The 10,896-nt window shown below is 35.5% G+C and overlaps 2 protein-coding genes across 2 annotated transcripts; one reads left to right on the forward strand and one right to left on the reverse strand.

Moving 5' to 3' along the window:
- The first annotated feature begins 1,659 nt into the window (after positions 1-1,659).
- LOC147277298 (Aldolase-type TIM barrel family protein) lies at positions 1,660-6,247 on the forward strand. Its single transcript, XM_086255268.1, has 6 exons — positions 1,660-1,970; positions 3,397-3,609; positions 4,405-4,500; positions 5,134-5,279; positions 5,498-5,717; positions 5,889-6,247. The coding sequence occupies exons 1-6, from the start codon at positions 1,836-1,838 to the stop codon at positions 6,078-6,080; spliced, it is 1,002 nt and encodes a 333-aa protein (XP_086111394.1). The 5' UTR covers positions 1,660-1,835; the 3' UTR covers positions 6,081-6,247.
- Positions 6,248-6,929: 682 nt separating this feature from the next.
- On the reverse strand, positions 6,930-9,147 carry LOC147277299 (putative H/ACA ribonucleoprotein complex subunit 1-like protein 1). Its single transcript, XM_086255005.1, has 4 exons — positions 8,912-9,147; positions 8,304-8,452; positions 8,099-8,214; positions 6,930-7,307 (listed from the first exon to the last, which is right to left on the reverse strand). Exons 1-4 carry the CDS (start codon positions 9,054-9,056, stop codon positions 7,127-7,129), a joined length of 591 nt encoding a protein of 196 aa, XP_086111131.1. The 5' UTR covers positions 9,057-9,147; the 3' UTR covers positions 6,930-7,126.
- Between the last annotated feature and the right edge of the window lie 1,749 nt (positions 9,148-10,896).

Below are 10,896 nucleotides of genomic sequence, written 5' to 3' on the forward strand. Positions count from 1 at the left end.
TCTTTAAACCCAGTATAATTTTTCTGAATTTGGTGGAGTTTTGATGGGTCAAACGTCGGACCAAAGTTGAGATAAAAACTGAAAAAAAACATGGTCCTTAATTAACACAAAATGAAAGTATGTGTCCTTCATTAACACAAAGCAAAATTAACGTCCTGAAATGAAACAACCATCAAAGTATGTGTCCTGTTTGTAAATTTTTCCCTTGATCGAATTGTCGGCAGATGTGATATTTGATATTTCTTATGATTATTGAATGTTCAAAATAAAAATTAATTAATTATTTTAGACCTTTAAATTATGATAAATTTTATAATTTTATTTAGGCATTGAAACTATATTAAAAAAATTAAATATATTAAAATTAATATATTTAATTATTTTCAAAATTAAAATGATTATAGTTCAGTCTGATCATGCACCAAACATAGAACATTGTTATTTTGCTTATCTAGCTTCTTAATCCGGCACACCAAACGTAGATAGGGATGAACCCATGAATTTAAAATAGGGTGGGCTTGAACTTTAAGGCTATAGAAATTTTCGCAACAAATTGTTTGTTTTTATGACACTTCCCAAATTCAAATAACATATTAAAATACTTCATTGATCTAAAATGCAATTTATTCAAAGAAAACTCGATAGTATGAGTAAATTTCATTAATAAACAACAATAAATACACCTACTTAAATCCTAAACCCTAAATTAATACCCTAAATAAAAAACCTAACTTAAACCCTAAATAAAAAACCTAACTCTAAATTTAGAGATTCAAAAGGAGTTAAGAGATACTTACCTTTCACTTAGACTTTAGGGAAGGGTGATTGAGAAATTCCAAGAAAAACTTGGGACCTTATGGGAGAAAGCTTGAAAGAGGGAGCTATATAAAAAATAAAAAATAAGGCAACTTATTAGTTATTACTTAATCAAAAAGAAGAAGAGAGATTTAGAAATTAGAATGTACAATAATATGAGCTGAGGAAACTTACCAAATGGAGAGGAAAGGAGAAGACTAGGAGGAGAGATGAGCAATTGAGCAAGCAGCTGCTAGTAGCAGGCAGCAACCAGAGCAGAAAAATTGAAGAAGGGGTTGTGTTGATATGGGTGGGTTATTGGGCTGTTACTACAGTTGAGTGGGCTATTGAGTTATTAGCTATTACTACAAGTCTACAAGCTAATTTTTTTTTTTTGGCCAAAAAATGAGGTAGGCTACAGCCCACCCCACCCTTTGAAGAGGTTCGTGCCTGAACATAGAACAATATTTAGTCCAATTTACTTCAGTTCAATCTTTAACAATGGTCTAGTTCAACACAGTCTCGCGTAACAAACAAGTCATAAAAGTATACATTCGTTTTCCATCAATATTACAAGTTGTAACACGTAACTTGATTACATTACATTGTAGTATTACAGGTATATATAATAAATTTTTCCATTGTACACTTACGCTCGAGTTCCTAATTTTCACCATTTGGGCTTTATTGCTGGGTCAAGCTCTTGTTAGGTCTTGGGCTGATAAGTAGAAAGTAGAAACACATGACAATCCATGTCTGTATATGAATTTGGCATGACCTCATTAGAAAAATGAAACTCTCGAACTATCCTTGACGTCCTCCCTTACGTTCTTTGGGAAATAAACAAAAACAAGAAAGTTTTGGCTTACGTGTGGAAACTCGAGAACACAACCAAATCCCACTACATAAAGTATAAACACATAAACACACGCAGCAGCAGTGAGCAGTAGCACAAATAGAAGATCGAGCTCCACTTCCAGTTAGCCTTTGTTTGAGTTTGAGTACTTAGAAAACTTAATTAGAAGGAGATATTTATATTTATGGGTTGGCGTGGGATATTGGGTTTTGAGTATGGAATAGTTCAGGCACCACTGGGACCTGATATTTCTGGACCTGAGCTTGTTGCTGCTGTTGCTAATGCTGGTGGACTTGGTTTCCTCAGGGCTCCTGATTGGGTATGTTAGCCTTCTTAATTTTCTTTCATTTGTTTCTTCTATAATCTTAAATCCTCATTTCAAATAAAAATCCATATGATAATATTCTTGATGTTCGTCTTAATTAATTTATTGCATTTGTAGATAATTATATGATTATTATTGATTCAACTAGGATATACGCTTTGAAGCTTTGAATTCCCCAGAAAAGGGCTTACTTAATTTTTTTTTATTGGGGAATATTTGAATGCTATGTGCTTGAATGTAAGGGACCACCACTCCACTTGGGTTTTTGTTGGTTTCCCATGTAAGAAATCTTTTCACCCAGAACAGAAAGCAAGAACCTAAAATCATGTATGGACAAACAAAACGAAAGAAAATCCACTATCGCATTTGATCACTCAACTGTGATGCTTTTATCTTTCCATCAATGCCAAACTCTTACAAGTTGTGTTAGTAAAATTTGGAATGTTGGATTATTATGTTGGTCCAATTTAATCATTTTAACAGATCAATAGAACTGCTCAACGGTGGGCAGATATTTGATTTCACTTTTGTTGATAGAATAGTAGTGAAGTCCGGCCAACACGAGACAAAAACCACAAAAATTGTTCATTTTTATGTGTTTTCCCCGCAATTACCTAAGTAAGTACCCAGTTTTCTTTGGATGGGTGAAGAGGTTGTTGCTTTCCAAACCACTTTGATCAATTCCTACTTCAATACCTTCTGGAGATCAATTTTTGACAGTCTGGCTTTGTCATTGCTTCCCTAATCCTACCTGTAGTCTATGTTTTGCACCTTCACCATTGTTCATAATCGTAGTTCCTCTTTACAATTGAAGTTGATTTAGACAATCAGGAGCAATATTTCTCTTTCTGTCCAAAATTCTAACAGTGACTACATTATTCTGGTGCCATTATGTCCAAAGGCCATTTGTGGATCCCGTTGCTTCTTTTCTTTTCTATGCCTCATCATGAACATTTCCAGGGAAACTTCCAAAGTTCAGATTAGTGGTTCAAGATTGACTATGGCGAAAGTGCATTTTGATATATAGTTCATTCTGTTCCATAAGATGGAAATTAACAATTAAAGGGAAAGAAAAAAGACAGGTATGAGAAACAAGGAAACAAGCAGCTAAAGGGTCCTCCGAACTGAATGGTAAACGTTAAACATGCCTTTGTTGGTAACTTGGTGTTGTCATCCCCTTTAAGTATTTCTGGGGAAAATCACTGTTAAAGTTGTGAGAATAAAACAATACAGAATAACTCGTTGTATTTAGCTAAAAAATAGAAGAATAACTCAATGTGGAATTTTTGGAAGCAAGGAATTACCACTTTTTCTATTTTTTTTTTTGGTCAAAGGCACTTTTCTATTTGTATATATGATTTTTTTTTTTTAAATTACATTTAAAGAAGAAATTTTTGATGTACTCAGTTTGCCTAACCAGGATTCACCAGATTACCTGCAAGAGCTGATAAGGAAAACTCGAAGCTTAACTGACAAACCATTTGGGGTTGCTGTTGTTCTTGCATTTCCACATGAGAAAAATATAAAAGCCATATTGGATGAAAAGGTAGCAGTGTTGCAGGTTTACTGGGGTGACTGTTCAGAGGACCTTGTATTGAAAGCTCATCAGTTTGGGGTTAAGGTTGTTCCTCAGGTGAGTGGTTCATACTAAAACTGTCCTCAATGATAATTATGAAATAGTAAGCTCTTTGGTTTCTTTCTTTCCTCATTCAACCATTCATATCTGGTTTATCATAATTGTTTTGTTAATTGACTGATACCTCTCTTTAACACCATTGGGTACGACTATGTTATGTACATGCTAAAATTGACTGCAGAAGCATATTTTTTATTTATTTAAATACAGTTTATAGTAAAAGTGTAAAACTACTATTCTTTGTATCACAACAAGAACATTTTAAAATGAAATTCATATTATATCCTGTTTAACGCATAGTGGACATGTGAAAAAGAACTGTATTTTGGATATTTCTCTTGAACTCCAAAAACAGAAGTTTTGATTATTTTATACTCAAAGTTGAAGTCAATTCTTCAAAGATAGATAAGGGACTGAGATTGTCTGACTTAAGCATTGACTAGGCCTTTTCCAAAAAAAGAGTATTGGCTAGGCCATGCAGATATGTGCACTTGTTATGTATCAAAAGAATGTATGAACTTGTTAGCCACATTGAATTCACAACTAATAATTGTCTTCAACCATCAAGTAAGCTACGCAGAGGAGAGGCTGGTTTGTTTGAAAACAATATTCTTGTAAGAATTGGATATAGAGATGGAAGAAAGATTAGATTAGGGACAGTATGGTCTACTGGCTGAATAGTTGTTCACAATTGTTCCACTCTAAAGAAATGCATTCGGATGCAGGACAATTGTAAGCCTATTGATTCCTTTTTTCCTGAACTTTCTGGTGAGTTACATATTCACATTGCAGGTCGGTAGCTTGGAGGAAGCGAAGAAAGCAATATATGCTGGTGTGGATGCAATTATTGTCCAAGGACTTGAAGCAGGAGGGCATGTGATCAGTCAGGTGAGAGTGCTTATTGGATCCAAAAGTATGAATGTTTGTCCTTGCATATATAAAGATATCATAGCATTTTTGTGTCCGGAGTTAATGAATGTTGAAAAGAAAAAGGGAGAAAATCATCATAATTTTGTATTCATCAATTGAGTAAATCATATAGACTTATATATCCTCCATACATTAGAGAAAAAAAAAAGGTCAATGTAAAATTCCTAGAAATTATCCCGGGAAATCATCCAAGCCAGCTCAGTCAAATCAACTAAAAGCTCATGAGTAGCACTGAATTGGCTAAACGAAATCAGCTAAATTAGTTCAATCGTCCCTAAACGTAAGGCTGCGTATAGCCTAGATCAATGACCCTCCCTCTTAAGCTAGAGATTAGATATCAACACCGTCTACCTTGATGCAAATAGAATAAAAAGAATGTTTGCGAGTTTTTAGTAAAACACTAATGCATTTTGTAATTTTACAAATTATTTAAATATGAATGACATCATTCTATGCTCTTTTTGCTGCCTTTTCAATACTCATATATTTGTTTTTGTGTTTTATTTGTCCTGTGCTTGTCTATTGCTTGATAGTTGTCCATTGAATTACTGAGAAGTGTTGACATCCATGCCCTTTATGTTGAAATTACAGGATGCTTTGATTTCATTGTTGCCAAAGGTAGTTGATCTTGTTGGAGATCGAGATATACCTGTTATTGCTGCTGGTGGTATTGTGGATGCCCGTGGATATGTTGCTGCTCTGGCCCTTGGTGCTCAGGCCGTCTCCCTAGGCACTAGGTTTGATATACTGCAACTTTATTGAGCATATGTAAGGAACTTATTTGAATAATCTTGCAATGGTATGTTGGTCTTCTTTGTAAGCGTTCCAAGAGTGCTATATAAGATTTTGTCAATACTAATTAATCCCTCTTGTTCGAGTATTTGAATTTTAAATAATAAAAAATGATAATTTGTTGCTACAACATTCTAGTTCTAAAATTCAGAGCATATTACAGGTTTCTTGCAACTCATGAAAGTTATGCTCATCCCTTATACAAGAGGAGGTTGGTTGAATATGACAGAACTCAGTACACTGATATATTTGGCCGTGCAAGGTGGCCCGGAGCACCACATCGAGTCCTACAAACGCCTTTCTTCAATGATTGGAAATCTCTTCCTGCTCATCAAAACGAAGCCGATCAGCCTGTCATTGGTCGGTCAACAATACACAACAGGGTGAGAATGATTTTTTGTCATAATTGCCAAGTAAAGGTTCCCCCTACTTTACAAATGTGAAGATAAGTCGGTTTTTCAATCTCCTAGTTTCAGTTTTAGTCTTGAATTTTCTTTCATGCACTTGGGAGTCAATGAACCCTTAACATAATTTTGACTTGTATTCTCCAACAGGAAATAGAAATCCGTCGTCTTTCCGGCACTGTTCCAAATGTGACTACAACCGGTGACATTGAAAGCATGGTGATGTATGCTGGCCAAAGTGTAGGCCTCATCAAGGAAATTTTACCTGCTGGGGAGGTGGTAAAGAGGCTTGTTGAAGGAGCAGTACTTCTGATCAAGCAGAAATTCAGTGATATATTGTAACTCATGGCTGGGCCAGATGACTTCCACACTGACAAATCTTGCAAGTTGGGCTACTGTGGTCAACAAAGTTTGAACTTGTATCATTTTCCTGACAATAAGACATTAATTGTACATGAAGGAATTTCTTCAATTCTGAATCTCATTAATAAAGCCAGTCTTTCATAGCATGCCTTAAATATCAAGCAGTCTCCCATTTTGAAAACCAACCAAAGCCGTTTGACCGGATGTAACAACATTTTCGTACCACAACAAAGACAAAGAAACATTGTTATATCAATAAGACCCTAATTAGAAGAAAGCACCCCACACACTTACCTTCATCTGCATGGTTCACATCCAAAATCAACAAACCCCTAAGAGATCTCCAATGGAGTCACCAATGCTTGTCTGTAATGTTTACATGAGGAAGTTATGGATTTGGATCCAAAAGTTGACTGTAGTCAACACTATTTCGGATTCATCTGGTAGTACTAGTACCAGATGATTTTCATGGCCCATTTTGGATCCAAAACTCGACCGTAGTACTAAGTCTTATCGAATTTTCATGGCCCATTTTGCCTTACTTTTCTCTTACCACTTGCAATTGCAGAGACGAAAGAAATAAACTTTCCGCTACATCCTTCACCAGTATCTTGAGTGAAGTGCCTCAGATCTGGATCATTGTCAGGTGTTGAAACTAATTATTAGAGGTGCAGTGAAAAATCGTGTTTAACAATTTATAAAAAAAGATAGGATTTTTTGTTGTTGCTGTATGTAGAATTTTTTTTTTTATCTTTCACAGCATAACAAATGCTACCAAATAAACATCCAGATGACAAGCTCATTTTCACAACAGATTTAATAAAATTCAAAATAAACATCTATAATTAACTCCATCCAAGTACAGATTGCAGCTAAGATAAAATTAGTTTATGCAGTAAAGTAAATAATCCATTAACCACATGTCAACACCAGAATCAGCATGAAACTGTGGTTTTTGTGAGCCCTAATCATCCTGAAATGACATTGCAAAAAGGGGAGCATTTAAAATATTACAAGATGCTATTCTAAAATCTCCCTCTCCCCCTGAAGCCACCACCACCACGGCCACCACCCCTTGGAGGGCCTCTGCCACCTCTTGGAGCACCCCTTCCACGAAAGCCACCCCCTCCACGAAAGCCACCACCTCTTCCACCACCTCTGCCTCCACCACGGCCTCCACCTCGAGAAAAAGCTGGTTTCTGTCCCCTGCAACAAAACCATCCATATATATTCCTTTGAATGAAAATGACATGTTTTAAAAGATAATGCAATATCAAGATTTCAAAAAGAAGCAAAAGAATTTTAAGTTGCTTCTAAAAGCAGTCCCAAGATGAATAATTAAAGTCAAATTGAGAAGCAGTATTAAGAGTAGCAGTAAAGAAAAAACAAAGAGAAACGGAACAAACAAGCAAATTTCAACTAGAATGCTAGTTTGAGTTATGAACAAAACAAACTAGAATGTTTTGGTCTCTGCTTCATTGCGGACAATGTACAAATGGACCATGGCCATGCACTTGTTAGGCATAAAAATAGCCATAATACCCTAACATACACACCTCTGAGCTACTGAACCATTACAACCACATAACATGCAGATAAGGAGAGAAAGAGGGCGGGTGAGATAATAAGCTGATGAGGAATTGCAAAAAACACTTCATAATAGCATCAAGAGATACTCATGAAAAGTAATACCAAAATTTGTATACATACATATATATACATATAATACTTGTAATACTCATTAAGGAAATGGAACAATTGCTATACACTTACTACACCCTAATCATAAATCCCCACCCCCCACCCACCTCTTGTTAACAAACTCCTTCCAAGAAAAAAGAGGTCAGGAAATAATATGGAATGATAAAGGGTTTGCAGTCATTCATTACAAGGCACGTGTTGTCTAGCTAGTTTAAGAAAAACAAATGAACCTAATCATTAATTCAATTCAAACATAAAAATGTAATCTAAAAAATGAACAAGTAAGAAAAACATACTTTGGCTGTGGAAGAAATCTTTCAAGAGGAAGAAGCTTTGCTGGGTCAATATAGAACTTATCACCCTGTGCATATGAAGTTGCCACAATGCCTTCCATCACTTTAATCGAAAATAACTGCAATTACAACACAATAACCATATTAGATTTCGAAACCAGCACACATACAACGAGTTGGCATCATAAAGTAGACGAAGAGGACTCACAGATTCATTGATTGGACCAAATATTTCATCAACTTTCCCAATCTGAGTCTTGTTCTGCAGATATATTGGAGCATTAAAATAGGGTATCTTTCCATGTGTGAGCTTTGTCACTGCGTCTCCTTCACATGCATGAACAAATGTCGAAACCTCTACACACTCAAAATTAAAAAAGGTATCATTACTAAACTAACATTTAGTAAGCAAAAGACACAGATGTTTAGAACATATCTCTATTTGCTTCCTAAGTAAAACCCAGAAACACAAATATAAATCAGACAAGTTAACATGTTAATTGAGCACATAAAAAATAAGATTTAACAAAATCCATACCCTAAAAATACTAAATGTGAACCTATAGCACCAAACAATTTTTTTTCATTTATTTTTTACAGAAACTGAGACATATGTCACCAACCCAAATTCCTATATAACTTCAAACTTCCTCAGAAGTCGAAACTATCAGATTATTTCTTACCAAACTTTAAAACCATTGTTGCAAACTCAAAAGAAAAACCCAAATCCCCATTCTATAGAAGAAATAGATACAAGCACCAAAACACAATTTTTCCTTCGCCATTAGAGAAACCCAACAAAAAAAAGGAACAGACCTACGACTTCGGAAGGAGGGCCCTCGTCGCGGAACCCACCACCACCACCACGGCCACCTCTAAAGCCTCCACCACCGCGACCACCTCTAAAACCTCCATCGCCGCGGCCACCTCTAAAACCTCCGCGGCCTCTCGGGGGTCGCATGATGTTTCGCTGATTAAGGAATGAGGAGGTGTGAGTGAGGGTTTTGGTGAAATGGCTTTGGGATACAACGGCTTAAACGTTCTAGTGTGTGTTCAGGGGTTTAGGGTTTTGCACTTCAAATGACTAAAATAGCACTGCTTCCTCACTGCGTCCGGGGCACCTCTAAAATAAAATAAAAAAGGACTTTTTTTTTTTTGCCAGGAAAATAAAAAAGGACTTCAACTAAGGTAAAAGTGTAAAACCGTAAAAGTTGGCTTAAGAGTTATTGGGCTTAAAACAAAAAGGTTGTGTGTGGATGTGGTTGTGCCATATAAGTGGGAACTGAGGAATTCCTCCTACGACTAAGGGAAAAATTGTCTATTTTTAAATATATAGGTTACTTTATCAAACTAAATAAAATTAAGGGTTTTTTGCTTTCAATCAAATCATGGCTCAAGAGAACAAAACAGCCCATGCAAAGATTCATATTAAAAATTGGCCTACTTTTTTAATGAGTCAAGTGCTTGATGGAGAAACATTTTCTCATGTTAGGATTAACGTTTTAGACCTACTGAATCATATTTGGTTTTAAGAATGCATAAAAACATCATTTTGGTGCATACTTGGTCAAATTTCATTCAAATTACAACAAAACGTGACCGGTAAAAAAGATATGTAGAAGCACATTCTCATGTTAGGATTAGCCTTCTAAACCTATTGAACCAAATTTGGTGTTAATAACACACGAAAACGTCATTTCGGTGTATACTTGGTCAAATTTCGTTCAAATTGCACCAAAACGTACCCAGTTTGCAAGAAAGACATGATAAAACACTTTCTCATGTTAGGATTAGAGTTCTAGACCTATTGAACCACATTTGGTTTTAAGAACGCACAAAAACGTTATTTTGGTGCATGCGAGAGAAATTTTTTTGGTGTAGACGACGGGTTTATAAATTTAAGATTTATAGTTTTAGAATTTAAATGATTGTACATGTATTATATTTTATATGGATTAGTCACACTGCCACGTGGTATTACAATTACATGGAAAAAAAGTTCTCCAACACGGGTGCCAAACATTTGGTGTCTTTTAGCAGTTTCAGTACAACCTAGTGTAACTGTTAGACAGTTTCAATTTTAAAATCGTATAAAAATGATAATTATAAAGTGTCTTTTATCTTATTATTACATATATATATATGAAACATGAATAAACCAACACAAAACACAAAAATAAAAATCATTTGGAATAACATTCACTCTAACTTTGTTAATTAGTTACTATTCAACGATTTTAATTGGTGCAATAAAAAAGAAGAAGGAAGACAAGTCGAGCACTCGCCAAGGAGGCTGAGCACTCGTCCCTATAATACATGGGCTCTAATGTGGGCCAGTGATGCTAGCCGCACTTAAAAGCCGAGTATTCTACTGTTTATCATCCTACAAAAAGTAGGTGGTTTTTTTTAAGAAATGAAATGAGACTTATATTATTCAAGATGAGATATTAGATAAATCCTTTGTAAGAGCATCCTAAATCATAGCAGGAGACTCACCTAGCCAAAGACATCTATCTAGAGGTGTCAAACGGGCTGGCCCGGCCCGTTTAAGTTGAGCCCATTGTGCTTTCGTGCAGTGCTCGGGCCGGCCCATATAGTTAAGACCTAAACTCGGCACGGCCCACGGCCCGCGGGCCATTCGTGCTTGTGCCGTGCCTTAAATCGGCCGGGCCACAGACTTTTTTTTATTTTTCTTTTTGAGGGTGATAAAACTAATCTTATGATATTTTTTCTTATTTATAATTAAATATTAACATTATTTTTCATGAAAATTGAATATTTTTGTTGAAAAGTTCTTTAAA

The sequence above is a fragment of the Dryas octopetala genome, chromosome 8, assembly GCF_963921425.1.
Source record: "Dryas octopetala chromosome 8, drDryOcto1.1, whole genome shotgun sequence".
NCBI lineage: Eukaryota > Viridiplantae > Streptophyta > Magnoliopsida > Rosales > Rosaceae > Dryas > Dryas octopetala.

What these genes read in the sequence shown, in the direction of transcription:
- LOC147277299 (XM_086255005.1), bottom strand. Translation starts at nt 9,056, where the DNA reads ATGCGACCCCCGAGAGGCCGCGGAGGTTTTAGAGGTGGCCGCGGCGAT. An exon ending in CCCTCCTTCCGAAGTCGTAG is followed by an intron (nt 8,453 to 8,911) that starts GTCTGTTCCTTT and finishes TTGAGTGTGTAG; the next exon opens with AGGTTTCGACATTTGTTCAT. An exon ending in TTGGTCCAATCAATGAATCT is followed by an intron (nt 8,215 to 8,303) that starts GTGAGTCCTCTT and finishes TTGTAATTGCAG; the next exon opens with TTATTTTCGATTAAAGTGAT.
- LOC147277298 (XM_086255268.1), top strand. Translation starts at nt 1,836, where the DNA reads ATGGGTTGGCGTGGGATATTGGGTTTTGAGTATGGAATAGTTCAGGCA. An exon ending in GGGTTAAGGTTGTTCCTCAG is followed by an intron (nt 3,610 to 4,404) that starts GTGAGTGGTTCA and finishes TTCACATTGCAG; the next exon opens with GTCGGTAGCTTGGAGGAAGC. An exon ending in GAGGGCATGTGATCAGTCAG is followed by an intron (nt 4,501 to 5,133) that starts GTGAGAGTGCTT and finishes TTGAAATTACAG; the next exon opens with GATGCTTTGATTTCATTGTT.